Genomic DNA, 15,089 nt, shown 5'->3' with positions numbered 1-15,089 from the left:
AAACTACGTTCTCCACTCACCTTCCTGTGTAAAAATGATCGGGGGAAATGTACCGGTGTTCTATAATGGAAATGGCCTTCCACCCTCGAGACTCAGGACCCCCGAGAACGTCTCTGTTGTCCCATTGTCTCAGAGTCCCTTCATGTGTGAACAACACGGGTATATGCGTGCTACATTTTTCAGGTGACTGTTACGCTTATAAATGAAAACGTAGCGGTAATCGTAGAGGGACAAAAGGCTGGGTGCTTTTGCTGGCTTAAAAGGATTGGTAAATGTTCACTTCAAGTTGGATGTCCAGTCTGCATACGCTATCATTTATGCCTCCACAAGATCTAATCATATATGAAGGCTCCATCAAACTTGCGAGCGCGGGCATGTCTTGCATTATGGAGACAAGATAGACAAGTTTAGGGTGCACCACCACACGTCGAAGCCGAAATACGAATCCCCGTGAAACTTGGGATGATGAAGTACTTGAGGTAATTCTAACCTTAGACTTCAGCTACAGACGGGGACCTGAACGCGCACGATGAACTACCATACATGTGTCTCAAGCAAAAAAAAAATTACCATAGCATTGTGACGGTGAAGTCAGTCGTCAGAGGGGGCACTTCAGCCGACGAGGCGCCGCCACTATTTGTCACGAATGAGACTAGTGACACATACAGATGAAAAACAGGAAAGACCTTTCACAATTGGGCGAAGGGCGGAGAAGCGAGAGGACCACTCTGTTAGATGCAACCGTGCTGCAGATGAAAGTCAGTCATGCGTCGAAACCGGAAGTCGTAACGAGTCCTGACCAGATGCATGCCGCTTTCGAAAGGTCAGCGACATGAACTCAGTCAAACCACGGGAACATACCAGGCATTCCGAAAATAACATTCATGATAGCTGACGATATACACTGAGTAAGCGTTGACAATGCAGTGACAGTCTTACGATTCAGGTTCAAACGATTCAGGACCTACAAAGTTCAGTCTGCGACAACCTGTAGAGCAGTAAGGAACACACCAATAGGATAAGGTTCGCTAAAAAATTGAGGACGAAGTATATCACGCCTTGTTTCACGAGCGTCTTCCATAGCGCAGAAGACGATGGCATCCTCAAAAGTCCAATAATGGTAAAGATCAAAAGCGCCAAATCATACGACATGGCTACACCCGAGGTACTCATCATCACGTATCCAGTATTCATAAATGCGACATGCGTACCATATAAGACCAGCGCACTAGCATATGCAGGATTGACAAAATTAATCACACACACCCCGTTTATGGTATATGCACGAACGGTTGCCAGGACTAAAAATAGTCAAGTTAATCACACTAAAGGACAGCAAATACGCACAGAGAGTGAGCAATGTCCAATGGCCTAGTGATAAGAGGACTAGTAAAAGGCGCAGCAGGTAACTGGTCTTCCAAATAAGCCACCTGCATATATATATCATGAGATCGAGTATGGTATGAGATAATTATAGGCGTGCGTTCTGATCATCAGGTTTGTTGTGGAGCAGCCGATCGCGATGTTTGTCCAGAACTGGGTGATATGGAAGTAAATCAGTAGCATAATAGGTACTTCCGTGCTCACTAGAATCACAAAATTCATGCCTAAATCGAGGTAAGCCTCATCGACGAAGATCAAATCTACAACATACTTACTCGGACAATCAACGTTTGTGTAGAAGGGAGAAGATTGCGTCGCACTGACAAGGGATATCAGTACGCTTATTGCTTTCTATCTGTTGGCTCACTGTAAAATTGTCACAATCAAGAAGCTGAGTCTGGCGGTAATGTACGAGAGCTGGACATGTGTAAGTGGCAAGCGTCTACAGCTTCCTCGAGAATGCGCACCAAAGGCCATCGAAATGGAAGCTGCCTCCGAATTAGTGCTATCTCCACGTGCGAGGAGCGTATATATTCCCAGCTACAGACGCAGACGCAGGTTAATTGTACCATATTCAAGAGCATCACAACGCGCAGCACTCACCCGTATAAGCCAAGGATGGCATACAACAACTGTTCTAAAAGCACCCCCAATTTCGCTTCGAGGTCAGGATCGTTCCAGTCCACCATAGTGACAATTGGGTGGAAATGGTGGATATACGTTAAGGGTGTTGCGGGAATGACACCCGGTTGACTAGAAAATCCCCAGCTTATCAGTACGGCGTGCGGAGTATGTACATACATACAAGTCTCCCACATCAACGTTTTCAACCCTGTGGAGCCCCTGCGGTAGCCAATCATAACAATATACTCAGGATACCCATGTCTTCACACTTGTGACCCTTTACCTTCCTTGGCCTTGGCACGATTACACCAAAATAAATGCATGTCAGTTGAAGATCAAAGATGTATGATACAGTCACACCTGTGCCATAGACTGTGCATTCGTAAGAGTAGCGTGCGTAACTAGCAGAGCATCTTGATGTTGAACACCTACGTCCCAGCTTGAGCGTTAAAGGCAGAGTCAATGCCAAAAATATGTCAGGCAACGGTGGATTTTTCGTTACTTACATAAACACATGAGCATCGGACATCCACAGAGGGGGTGTGAGTAAGCATGGCATGATCAGCATTCACATAGCTCAGTGACATTTTACCCAGGGTAGACATAAATTGGCACGCCTCAATGACTCGCTCGCTTACAGCTATTTTCATATCGATAGAATTCACTTAGCCGCTTTTATTTATTATTGGAGCAATACCCAAAAGAGGCGCTCATGCTAGCGACTTTTGTGAGTCGCGTAAGTCATCATGCACGGAAATCATCGACATATATATACATTTTTGACGGAGACGAAGAGATGATCTCTCGCTAAAGTGGCAGAGAAACTAAGTGGAGCCCTATCTGATGACAAGCATGACTTACATTTGACAAACATTGCAGCGTCTTGCACGGCGAGAGCTTCATTACCTGACCATGAAGGTCACCTACGTACTAGAAGCATAATACCACATCGCCATGTGCGGCTGCGTGCCGTGATTCCAAGGTCTCGTCACGGCGTTTGTAGTGTCCCGTGGCACAAGGTTAATGTTCGACTTACCGTGGGAAGTAGCTAGCATGAGCGCTTCTGTTAAACGTTTGCTGTCGCTCCAATAATAAACAAAAGCGACTAAGCGAATTGTCTGGATTCTGGTCTATCGATATGAAAATAGCTGTAAATCGATAACAATTGGGTAACGACACTATGATATAGGTTGATAATTCTCACTTACCTGATACCAATGGGCAACCTACTCAAGCTCTTATGCCTTCTTAAATGCGACCATCAACATGGCTGTCACTTTCATTCTCACTCGTTACAGTAGCCAAAACTCACCTTGACCCTTCAACTTGCATTTACGATCCACATTGACTATTGATCAGGACACATGGTCTTACAGTATCCCAACCATGAGTCTTTTTACATCAAGGCTCAATCGATTTCTGTTCCGGGTTGAATTGGTATGGCACACATATCCACTCAGGCAGTACTTGAGTGAGTGAGAACAGATTCAAAAATATCCATAGTCACTTGCGTAGAGCATTGGGAAAGGGCTGAGATACCCGTTTCTGCGACCATTGACTGTAGTATTGAATGTTGGACTTTGAACGCCCGATGGTTTGAGTAACTTAATGGTCATAGTGAGGATTAACGCAATTTATCACTCGGGGAAGCGAATGATAACTGACCGCCAAATAGAACAAAGTATCCCTTCTCACATTCGCCGGTCCCAGTATGAAAGTTCATTTGGAGAAGGCTGGACTTTACGTAGTTCCCTCCGAGGTATAGTTGTTTGTCTCCTTCGGTACTGCAGCGGAAGTGGTGGTGGGTTGAAGAGTTGCACGTTTTCCTACCTGTAGTGATGTTGGGGGTGACGGTAATTGTCACGAGCGCCTATGAAACACAAGCCATGTGAAAGACAACGAAGCAGCATAAAAGCACACAGACCTCCACAGCAGCAAGTCCTCCACCAAGACCACCTCCATGCTCACTGCTCAAGATGACCAGGATGGCAGAGCAGTTCATCGTTCCAATCAAAATGCCTGTTAAATCACTTGAAAGGACCGTAAAATCTGAAAACATACGGTAGCAACGGAATGCAGGACACCTCATCTGTGGGAGAACGGTCCTGTGTTGAAGAAAACGAAGCAGCAACGCGGTGAGGTGAAGGCACTACTAGTGGTGGCATCACCACTGGACAGGCAGTTGATAGCAAGTGATGATCACTACGGAGACCTCGGTGCTTGGAACGGAAGATACAGGCCTTTCCATTCTGAACCAAACACCAAAGTCCTCAACCCTTGTATCAAATCACCCCAAATAGCTCCATGCTGGCAACTGGTGGGCCGTAGAATACAAGAACATGGTAGATGCAGAGAGAACCAAGTCAAGGTACCTAAATTTTGCGTTCGGTACTTCGCTGTGGCTGGCGAACTCATCGCGACAACCAAATGCCACCAAATATGGAATCTACTCGCGAAAGTTCAAGCTCACTTCAACTTAGCTTCAACGTTCATTCACATGTAGAGTCCCGTTATTCACTGTCACGGTGAACCCTACTGGTACTCTCGTTGCATCCACTTCTAATAACCACTCAGTGGCCGCCTCTGTGGCTCTCCGGATGCTGCACCATTTCCATATTCCACCGGTCTAACGGGTTGCGCCGTATCACCTTTTCCGCGGATGGCAAGTACATCCTAAGTGGAGGTCACAATCTTGGATCAGAAGTGAGCGATCCCTAAGGATGCATTTTCTCATTGATTTCTTGACCTTGTTCCATCTCATGTTTTGTTTAGAGTAGTGCGAAAGTATGTTTCTCTATCTTTGTCGAACACCCTTACTCATGACCACCTATAGTCACTCGATGGCTGTGTTCTTCGTGTATTTACTCCTTTTCATACTATTATTCGCTACTGACAGTCCTCCAGATGGAGGAACATGGCTTCACAGATACAGCGCCTGATTCCTTCCGGGGGGTACGTGACGCGCGTGCAACAGCACATACTTCATTTATCACTCACACCATTCCATCCCTACGACCACAGTAGCGCACAAAGCTCCTCAAGAGACTCATCGCTTTTGCGAGCGCCTCTCATTCAATCATCCTCGCTGCGGTGAATGCGGGCCTACAATACCTATTAACTTGGCGGTCACATATAAATCATGCGGCGTTGCCTGTCGTCGGCGTTCCTTTCGTACAGGATAAATTGGTGCGCCCGGTTAAGTTAGTTGTCTCCGCATTCGATGTCTTATGAATAGAATATCAACGCAATACTGCAGCCCGTAAGCATGACCAGGATTCACGGACCCATTTCTCTGCAAGAATCGCAGCATTGAGCAGTGCGGAGTAAGATGTTTCACAGTTTGGTTTATTCGAGCAACTACTACCTGTACTAACTATGTTAAGTAGCTATTTTGAGGGCAAGGAACTAGGCCATACGATATGATGGTTATTTTGGGGAAACCAGTAACATTGGAACTACATCATCGACAAACATTCAAACTACACACTTCCTCGTCTGTATTCCACTGCTGGGAAGACAGCGGGAGAAGTATGGAGCCTGAATTGTACTCATACAAGATAATCCATCATCACTGCGAACATGGCATGGAAGAGGTACAGCATCCCAGAAGGTGTGACCATGATAAACAACCACCGGCACGTATTCTCCAATAAGTTTCAAGTGACTGCCCGTTTGCTAAACTCTCATAGAAGGTTTTTGGCCGGATGCAGTGGTGGATTGGTACACAGCTGTTGCTCGGTGAAGGTTGGAAACTGCTGATGTGACTGGATAGAGTTCCGTCCATGCCAATAGGTCTGTGAACCCAAACGCCGCACTCAAGATTGGCAGTATATTCCAGGTCGAACTTCTAGCGTACAGGCCTCCAAGCTGAAAAGCCTAGTGTACCATCTAGGTGACAAGGCTGAAATAAAAAGTTGGGGAGGGAAGCATGCAGGGAAGTTGAGACCCGTTATGATAACGGGTCTCAACTTCCCCGCATGCTTCTCGGTGACGGCTACGACATTAAGCTGAAGCGAAGATGTTGAACAGAGTCTGGGGTCTTTTCATTGTGAATGACGTGAGAGTATCTGGACTTTTTTTCGCTCAGGATTTGAGAGCGTCGAAAGAACATCTGCCAATACATAATACTTCGTCGGCCGCATCTCAGGTGTAAAAAGTATACCCACACGAGCGTTTTGTGGACGCTTTCGGACAACCTCGTGCGAACTCGCGTTTACTGATGAAGGAATAAGCAGAGTTTGTTTTCATATCGACTTGGGAGCGATAAGGCTCCGAACTATTATAATCTAACCGCACCTGAGTTATATTACTCGGTTACCGAAATACAAAAGTGCGAGCTACGTCCAGGGACTCCAGGGGAATCTTTCGTCCAGAAGAATGTCAGTTCGTCCCCTGCTTGGTTCAGTCGACTGCGGTTCCCGCTACGATGCCACTTCTAGCAGAAGAAGTGATGACGGTCCAACTATCCTCTAGACGACATTGACAGACCAATCGTGGAGAAGAGGCTTCTCCGCAAGTTGGACCTTCGAATGGCCTTCTTAGTTCTGATTTACATTATGAACATCGTGAGTCATTGCACCTAGTGTCTCCGCTACCTAAATCCCCTGTGTAGATGGACCGTTATAATATAGCGTAAGTGGCCCTTCGAACACATTTGGGGTAATGTCGCTTAACCACCCGCTCGCAAGTGCAGCCAGGCTACGAGGTTTCGAGGAGGACCTTGGCATGACAGGGAACCAGTTTAACACACTCATCAGTATCCTTTATGTTGGATATTTTTTGACGCAGGCTCCTTCGTATGTACTGACACCTTATCATTCTGCAGCATATCTAATAATTTGAAAGCAATATGATCTTACGCCGCATGAAAAGGCCATCATTATACCTCTCGAGCTGCGTGATAGCATGGGCTGCTATCACCAGTGTTCATGGGTACGTACGACGTTCACTTGATCGACATTGGTTAACGAGAGGTTATAAAAGGTGCAGTACGAACGTTGGTATCTAGATCTTTTAATCCTGTCCACTGTTAACCCTTATCTAGGTATCATGCCGCTCTTATCTTGCGCTTTTTGCTTGGATTCGTGGAGGCGACATTCTTTCCTGGAGTTGTATTCCTTCTTTCACGATGGTATCATTGTCCAATACTTCCTAACAGCATATACTGAATTTCCTCTAGGTACAAGCGCAATGAACTAGGGCTACGCATAGCAGTTCTTCTTTGCGGCAACTCTGTCAGTAATGCTTTCGGTCCTCTTATCGCGTCGGGAATTTTAGGAAGCCTAGATGGTACACTAGGCTTTTCAGCTTGGAGGTCTGAGCCTGAAATGCGTGTGCTTTCAAAAAGTCAATTGTTCTGATTTCACTGCTGCAGGTGGCTTTTCTTTGTGGAGGGCGCTTTGACCATCGTTGTCGCAGTGTCTGCAATCTGGATTTTACCTGATTTTCCTTCAACGCCATGCGTCTGGCTTTCACCTGATGAACAAACACTGGCCAAACGACGGATGGAGGAAGAAGCTGCGGCCATTGGACACGAGAACAAGTCTGAAGAGAACTTCTCTGGTCTTGCTGAGGCTTTTATGGATTGGAGGGTATGGTGGCTTGGTGTTGCTGTTCATTTGTTGGTTTGCTCGGCGTCGTTCAGCATTTTTTTCCCCACCCTATCCGCTACAATGGGTTACAGCGCGACTGCTAGCCTTTTGCTCTGCGCACCCCCGTGGATTTTGGGAACTGCAACCTCATTTGTTGTGGCCAGGTCTGAATTTATTTCACAGGTCCGATAGGTGAACTTACATTACTGAATTAAGGCACTCCGATGTAACTGGTGATCGCTTCTGGCATATTGTCGGTCCTCTACTTGTCTGCATCGTTGGATTTACAATGGCAATTTCTACGATGAATACGGCCGTGCGATATCTATCTCTGTACGAACATTCGAATTCCATTCCTCGTTCTGTGATTCCACAGGGCTTACGTGCTCCACGCAGATTCTTCATGGCTCAGAGCCCTGCTGCCTATGTTGTCTGTTTGACCTGGGCCATAAATACGTTTTCCCAATCACAGTCGAAACGCGCTGCCGCCATCGCACTCATAAACTCCATGGCAACAGCTGGTTTCATTGATTCATCGTCAGTTCAGTGACCTTGTGCTCTAGCTGCTACTGACGTCGTCGCAGATACTTCTGGCCGTCCAATTGGGGACCTTCATACGTGAACTCATATCTCATTTGCATCTCGACAAGCGTTTTGTGCATTGTGATGTGCTGGGTATTTAGGGGGCACCTTTCACGGTGTAATGAAGCTGCTGAAGCCGAAGAGAACGTTCTAGGGCTACCTAAGGGTTTTAGATATCTCCTCTAGAGTATGATTGGCAACTGATATGATCCCATCAGTGAGAATATGTATGAATGGACATCAGGGCACACAATATATTCCGGATATCTTATTTGGCGAGTCATAACTTGAAATTGACCATGGAGAGCTCCATAGTACTTGTGTCATACTAATTGACTTTTATCATCGGATCGATTGATATGATAATTGCAGCTTGGAGAAGACTTGCTGCCAGATCTGTGCATGGTGGCAGTATTCTTAAGAAGACGCAAATCAGCGATTTTAGTATTGACTTAACGCATCACAATAAATCATGAATGACAATGTAATCCGCTTGAGCTGAGCCAGTGAACTAGTGCTTAGCGCGCTCTATGCTCGGGTCGGCTCGATTTGTCATCCGGGGAAATTCCAATTGGTCGCTCTCGTCCCCATCAAGCTCGTTGTCGACACTATATGCCCGCGCCTAGTCATCCTTTCCGAAATACAGAAAGCCTTCTTGTTGTCATTCCAGACGATGGAATTGACGTCGAAGCAGAAGCACGATTGTACGATGAATTGTGTGACGTTTGTTTCTCCGCTGTTCCAAATGTCGTGCAAAATACTTAACTGACCGCCATCCAGGATCAAGTATCCATTCACCCATCCACGCGGCCCAAATCCCCTCAGGGACCACCCTCGATTTTCTCTCGCGACATCTGGTTAAACGATAACTCAGGCACGAGTCTTGCTTTTGCCCGAAATGTGCATATCGCGGGGTGGACGAGCGTAGGTGATAAGCTGGGTGGGGCTTATGTCGTGTATGATTGTGTGATTCACACAAAAGAGGTTCGCATGCCTTCTATGTTGCAGCTCAGATCCGAGGTGACCGTAAATAGGGTACTACTATCCACGCACATAAGCGGTATAGTGATTTCGTGCTGTTGCACGATGCGCTGAAACATTCATTACCTGTGCGTCTACCCCTCGCTCTATTTTAATAAAATCTCAGTACTCAGTAACTCCATCAGAAACATCAACACCATTTCATCCCAGCCCTCCCACCGAAATCTCCCTTCTCACGCTACCGAGCAGCTTTCGTCGATCGTCGCAGGAGACAACTACAGTACTGGCTCTCCGCAGTTCTCCTCCACCCCGAGATTGGTGCATGTCAGTCTGTAAGGTGGTGGGTTATGGATTAGACGTCCACTATGTATGGTATTTTGCACGCGGAGTGCTATGAGCTGTGACGGTGCGGATAATATCTTTCTTATTGCTGTTTATTCCGGATACTACCCTACTTATGACTTTCTCTGCCTATAACATATCCATCAGACTAAACTCGCTCCACCGCGTTCGTTTCTGATACACATGGTTCCAAGTGTTTGTTCATCAGCAACCAAGACAGTATGCAGATGTGCCGCAGCTTGTGCTCTTTTCTACCCGATTTCGGACCCTTGATTCAAAAATTTGATAAATGAGACAATGCAAGGTCACTTTTTTCGGCTGCTTGGTCAATCTACTACCGGTTCACAACTCGTCATCCAGGGCTGGCTAGCGCTTGCGTACCAGTATTGAATTAGTTTCTTGATATTCGAAGTATTAGGGTCCATTCGATACTAATATTATTCAACACCTGCCGTGACTATCATAGCACCAGCAGAGCTTGTTGAGTCATCTTTAAGCTGCGGCGACGCAAGTTGGACCCATGTACTCAGGTACTTATGATAAGAGCCTTATGTCTCGGGCGTTTGATCATGCCGTGAAGTATAAACGAACGCCCAGGTGCACGTCTGTAGCTCCACCCACTATCCTTCTCCCTTTGTCCACCTCGACTTCCAGAAAAATGGCGCGGTACTCGCAGTCTCAGTATTCCCCGATAGACGACGTATGGGTCACAGGTTTGTACAACAAGATGGATCCTATGTCTTCGGGGACTGGAAGATGGATGTAGTTTTTGAAGAACATGGTAGGGAATTGCAATGAGGCATGAGGAGTGGAGATGGGAGTGTGGAAATTGTCACTTGGCATGGAGAATTTGGGGACTCGCCCAGCGAAGCCATGTAAGCCCACTCCAATTGAACTTACACATTTGAATTTTCTCCAGGATCAGACGGAGTTTCGTCACTTGTTCATTGGATCGAAATACGAAGCTGTGGACTAAGGAGGCATAGCTGATGCCACTACTACACTCGATTTAATTTCCGTGGCAAGGAAATCTAATCCAGTGCAGTAGTGACGTCCGCTGCGTTGAAGTCGTTCGATATTCGCCATCTGGTGAGCGTCTTGCAATTGCAACAGGGTCCGGATAGTGATATCAAATTCATAACCCAAGCTTGACCTATGCACCAGGGAATGCGCCGGGTTACACTAGAATACACTGCCTGCCGCTGCGTACGAATCGTCACGGACGCCCGATTGCACACGATCATTCTCAGGCTGTCATCAGGCAATGGATATGATTCTGCCATACAGGAGTCACGGTGGAAGCCATTGACCTGGAAGCAGGTCGGTGATATCGCCCAGGTCGTAGCCATATGTGTACCCTACTGGAACCCTAGGTCGCTTCTGCATCTCACGACGCCTCACGAGGTGGCTCTCAGATCGACGAACCGTCGTCATCTTCCCTCACTCTGTTTCCATGACTTGTGTAATCTTCTACACGAATGACAAGCACATCCTCAACTGAGCTTTTGAGCTTCTGATAAGATAGTCTTAATGACCACTACCAAAGGACGCTTTGCCGGGAAATACTCCACAGGTACTGCCATAAAAGCACTTTCCTGTATATACTTTCCTGCTGACTCCTGGCCCCTTCATCATCTTATTTCGCGAAAGGACGCTTTGCAGAAGGGTGCTCGAGAGTGCTCGAGATAATAAGGTGGAAATCAATGTAAGTTGGCATTGATTACCACCTTAGTCTTCTTCTACATCAACCCCCGATGTCCAAAGTTCGAGTTTAAAGGCATGTTTCAACCCTCGATTCGTATAACATGATTTGAGTATGTTTCAAGCAGATCCTCACTACAGATACTACGTGAGCTACTGTCACTACTAAGGTAAGAAGAGCTCTTTGGGTCACCTCTAGAGAGCTGCGGCGACGTAAGTTGGACGCATATGTCCAGGCGCTTGCATGTCAAGAAAACGCTTATGATAACAGCCTCATGTCCTGGGCGTCTATAAACACACGAGGCAAGTTAATGCAGTATTAGAGCAAGATACCCACGATCCCTCTACCAAGCCCACCTCGGCCTTCAGTAAAATGGTGCTCCTCGTTTCAAACTCTACGCCTGTCCGAACATTCGAAGATCACGAAGAAGGCGTACACTCGGTCGCAGTTTTCCCTGATGGAGGACGCATGATCTCTGCCTCGTATCACGAGACGCTTCGCCTGTACGATTTAAAGACAGGTGTCGTGTTGAAGAAGATGGAAGGGCATCGCGAATCGGTGTGGGGATTGGCAGTATCACGAGATGGGAAATTGATAGCAAGCGGTGATCAGAGGGGAGATATCATTGCCTGGCATGGAGGAACTGGTGAATCTGTCACTCAAGCTATCAAAGCCCACTCCCGTGTGGTTGCATCACTGGACTTTTCCCCTGGCGGTACAATGCTTGCTACTGGTTCATTAGACGAGACAACGAAGATTTGGAACACAAAAACATGGCAGATGCAAGACAAGGCAATCCAGTGTAGTAGCACGGTTCGCTGTGTTCGTTATTCACCAGATGGCGAAATTCTTGCAATTGCAACAGACAGGAACATCCAAATCTATAATGCAGACACAAGGCACTGCATCGCAAACCTCGCGGGTCGCACATCATACATATCCAACTTCTCTCTCGCATGGACACTCGATAGCGCACGCCTTCTCTCAGGAGCCTCTGAGTCAGATCCCAGCATATGGGAGTGGGATACGTCAACTTGGAGGGTCAGTGATCCGTGGACGGGCCACACTAGCGCTGTGTTTGCCATTGCCGTTCATCCTGCTGGCGCCCTCGTCGCTTCCGCATCTGGTGACAACAATGTCCGCCTCTGGAGGCTCTTAGATGGACAAACCATCGCCATCTTCCAGAGCTCCAATCACGTGATGTGTGTAACCTTCTCCAAGGATGGCAAGTACATCATCAGCGGAGATCGCGATAACAAGATCTCAGAATGGGCAATACTTGAGGATGCTTTGTCGGAGGATGCTCCTAAGTCAAAGGTACTTTTTCGTTGATATCCCACCCCTTCGTCATCTCATCTCGCGTCTTTTGAGGTCAAGGCTCGAGACTCAGATTCAAAGGCGTGTTTCCACCATGACCCTTGACTCACATAATGTAATTCAAACATGTTTCATGCAGATCATCGCCATCACCACGACCGCCCGCAATGCATGCAGTCACAGGGGATTTGTCTACCGCTGAAGGGTTGCTCACGCAAGAGATTGATGCCGATGTCAACAATTACACCTCCTATGCAAATCGTGCATTTATTATGGCACGCAAACTTGACTGGGACCACGCTCTTCAAGATGCAATTAAGGCGAGATATACTAACTCATTATAGACCCCTTAAGGCTAACATTGATCACTGTACATAGTCCATCGGCATCAAGCCCTCATTATTAGGCTATATTTCCAAGAGCATCGCCCTCTGCGGAAAAAGGCAGATCCGAGATGCCAGAAAGCTTTTGACCTCGCATTCGTATGTGCGAACGGAGATTCAAAGACGGCTCATTTCCTTTTCTTGATTAAGGTAGGCTACAGTTTTGTTACATACGTCGTGCTTCATTGCGGATTTCAGGCTATTGCGCTGTTCAATGCAAATGAACATGAAGAGGCAATCCAGCGCGTCCAAGAGCTAGCTGTCGATTTTCCCGACTATCGATCCTCTTGCTTGTCGTGTTGTTGAGGTGAGTAACATGTACTCAATCAAGCTGAGGTTCGTGTTGATACTGGTGTTCCGCTTGTGAATTAGGCATATCTGCATATGCAACTGGGAACCATTGCCTCGAATGGCTCGCGTTACAACGAAGCTGTTGACCACTTCACTGCCGCCGCCAATGCTAGCGCTGCCTTTCGCAATTCAGCAATTCATTTGATGTACGAGGAATTGGTTGTGGTGCGTGGATACTATAATACAACCGCAAATCCCTTTCACCTTCAACTGTGCGTTTTTCGCAGCTATTCGGATGGGACCTCGAGACATTGTGGCAAATCGCCAATAGACAACTGTGTCTTGCGCTCGTTCGAGCAGGTAGACTTGCAGAAGCATTTGAATCATACCGATCCATGATAGACGCAAGTAATGAAGTTACGCAGGCCAGCTTACGTGCTTGGTTCTCTGGTGAGTCTTTTTGGTAATGTCACTCATGCTACGGTCCCCGATCGCCTTTCACTCAGCTCTCAAGTAAGAATGCAAGGCGCTATATTCCACCGACGGACATGCACTGGCAGCCCTGTTACATATACATTTTGAGATACGGTCCACGGAGATATTTTGTGCAATTACGTCGACATTTCATGTGTCCTTTTGTACTTGTTTCTGAGTAGGTGACTGAAAACAAATCACAATATCAATATTTACAGACCCCGAGACCCTCCCCACCGCTGCCGATAATTCTCATTTCCTTCACCGTCGATCTGTTGAAGTCCAAAGTTTAAGCCATCGTCCGAGGGCTACTACGCCCAGAACACGTGTTCCTTCCACCTGCACTGGGTAGCTCCACTCAAACTGAACCATCTAAATGATCGGTAAGATCTAATGTGTATGGTTCTCAATCTCTACCCGGTCCTTCGAGGGTCAAGATATTTGAAGGTCATGAACGAAACGTCACCTCCAAAGAGAGGTACATTATTGTCATGCCCTCACGAATACAATACGAAGAAGACCAAGCATGGATGCAGACAGATGGCAGTCTTGGTCGATTGTCCTAGCAGAAGCCAGGCAAAGGTGGTGAACCAGTAATATATGCCGATCCGCAACTGTCGTGCCGTGCTGCCGAACATGAGGCCTGACGTAGGGGTGCAAAGCAGAGTCCGAACGACTAATTATCGATCATCTTCAATACAAATAGCCCAGCAACCGTCCAAATCTGCAGTCAGAACGTCCCAGGGAATAGAGGTTCGACATGTCACCGGACTGAATACCACATCCATGGCTATCATGGGCTTAATCGAGGTTCGAGGGAGCAGCGCATGGCCGATCAGGTCAACCATGCACGTTTCTTCTATCTGTCGCGTGGACCCACGAAATGATAGGGAAGAATGGCTAGAATAGCTTCCTCGATAAGCTTTTCTGGAGCGTGTTCAAGAGTTATTCGTGTCGTCGTTATAGCAGCGTGTTCTAGAAAGGTTATAAACATGCAGGAAGGAAGCATCCTACCTTGGGACATGGGGAGTGATAGGCTGTTGTTGTGGTAGGGCGGTGGGCGATGGTGAGCTTGCATAACGGCCACCAAACAGTGTGTTGTCCACACTCGGATCTTGATGTTGAGTTGGGTTTCTGGTCGAAGGGTCGGATCCACCATATTCGATAGCGCTGTTCAACGTTGGTCATGTCATAAGGAAAGCTCATCAACTCGTTTGGAAAGCTATGGTACCCAGGGACTGATGATAAAGCCTCATGTCTTAAGCGTCTGATCAAAGCTACGAAGTAGGATAAAATCACCAAGTGCACGCACCTCTGCAGCTTTACCCACAATACCTCTACCAAGTCCAGTTGGGGCGTGCTCGACACCATCAGCCTCCAGTAAAATGTCACAGTTAACCTATACCACACCCAATCGAC

The 15,089-nt window shown here is 47.0% G+C and overlaps 4 protein-coding genes across 4 annotated transcripts; 2 read left to right on the top strand and 2 right to left on the bottom strand.

Moving 5' to 3' along the window:
- Window positions 1–666: 666 nt before the first annotated feature.
- Window positions 667–2,124, bottom strand: BJ212DRAFT_1351088 (uncharacterized protein; the record flags this gene model as incomplete). Its single annotated transcript, XM_041335525.1, has 11 exons — window positions 1,987–2,124; window positions 1,851–1,923; window positions 1,751–1,800; window positions 1,659–1,702; window positions 1,588–1,607; window positions 1,484–1,536; window positions 1,344–1,430; window positions 1,012–1,228; window positions 940–964; window positions 862–891; window positions 667–746 (listed from the first exon to the last, which is right to left on the bottom strand). Coding segments are annotated over exons 1-11 (765 nt in total), but the record flags the coding sequence as incomplete, so codon positions are not given.
- A 925-nt stretch (window positions 2,125–3,049) lies between these two features.
- On the bottom strand, window positions 3,050–4,463 carry BJ212DRAFT_1351054 (uncharacterized protein). Its single transcript, XM_041335524.1, is given in 4 exon segments — window positions 3,050–3,123; window positions 3,138–3,611; window positions 3,673–3,877; window positions 3,932–4,463. The coding sequence occupies 3 exon segments, from the start codon at window positions 4,094–4,096 to the stop codon at window positions 3,511–3,513; spliced, it is 471 nt and encodes a 156-aa protein (XP_041193549.1). The 5' UTR covers window positions 4,097–4,463; the 3' UTR covers window positions 3,050–3,123; window positions 3,138–3,510.
- A 1,921-nt stretch (window positions 4,464–6,384) lies between these two features.
- On the top strand, window positions 6,385–8,479 carry BJ212DRAFT_1568401 (MFS general substrate transporter; the record flags this gene model as incomplete). The annotated part of the gene is made up of 10 exons (XM_041342002.1): window positions 6,385–6,454; window positions 6,481–6,576; window positions 6,701–6,803; window positions 6,853–6,939; window positions 7,052–7,138; window positions 7,187–7,321; window positions 7,382–7,762; window positions 7,815–7,931; window positions 7,995–8,135; window positions 8,183–8,479. 10 exons carry the CDS (start codon window positions 6,385–6,387, stop codon window positions 8,364–8,366), a joined length of 1,401 nt encoding a protein of 466 aa, XP_041193548.1. The 3' UTR covers window positions 8,367–8,479.
- A 313-nt stretch (window positions 8,480–8,792) lies between these two features.
- On the top strand, window positions 8,793–9,517 carry BJ212DRAFT_1446725 (Phox-like protein; the record flags this gene model as incomplete). Its single annotated transcript, XM_041338294.1, has 4 exons — window positions 8,793–8,903; window positions 8,961–9,164; window positions 9,215–9,289; window positions 9,347–9,517. The coding sequence occupies 4 exons, from the start codon at window positions 8,793–8,795 to the stop codon at window positions 9,515–9,517; spliced, it is 561 nt and encodes a 186-aa protein (XP_041193547.1).
- Window positions 9,518–15,089: the final 5,572 nt, after the last annotated feature.

The sequence above is a fragment of the Suillus subaureus genome (genome assembly GCF_016647635.1).
Source record: "Suillus subaureus strain MN1 chromosome Unknown BJ212scaffold_14, whole genome shotgun sequence".
NCBI classification, from domain to species: Eukaryota; Fungi; Basidiomycota; class Agaricomycetes; order Boletales; family Suillaceae; genus Suillus; species Suillus subaureus.
The sequence above is the reverse complement of the archived record's forward strand: the minus strand, read 5'-3'. Positions and strand labels throughout refer to the sequence as shown.

Coding starts and splice junctions, on each gene's coding strand:
- BJ212DRAFT_1351054 (XM_041335524.1), bottom strand. CDS start 4,096: ATGAGGTGTCCTGCATTCCGTTGCTACCGTATGTTTTCAGATTTTACG. Junction 3,878..3,931: donor GAGGACTTGCTGCTGTGGAG/GTCTGTGTGCTT, acceptor TGTGTTTCATAG/GCGCTCGTGACAATTACCGT. Junction 3,612..3,672: donor ATACTTTGTTCTATTTGGCG/GTCAGTTATCAT, acceptor ATGACCATTAAG/TTACTCAAACCATCGGGCGT.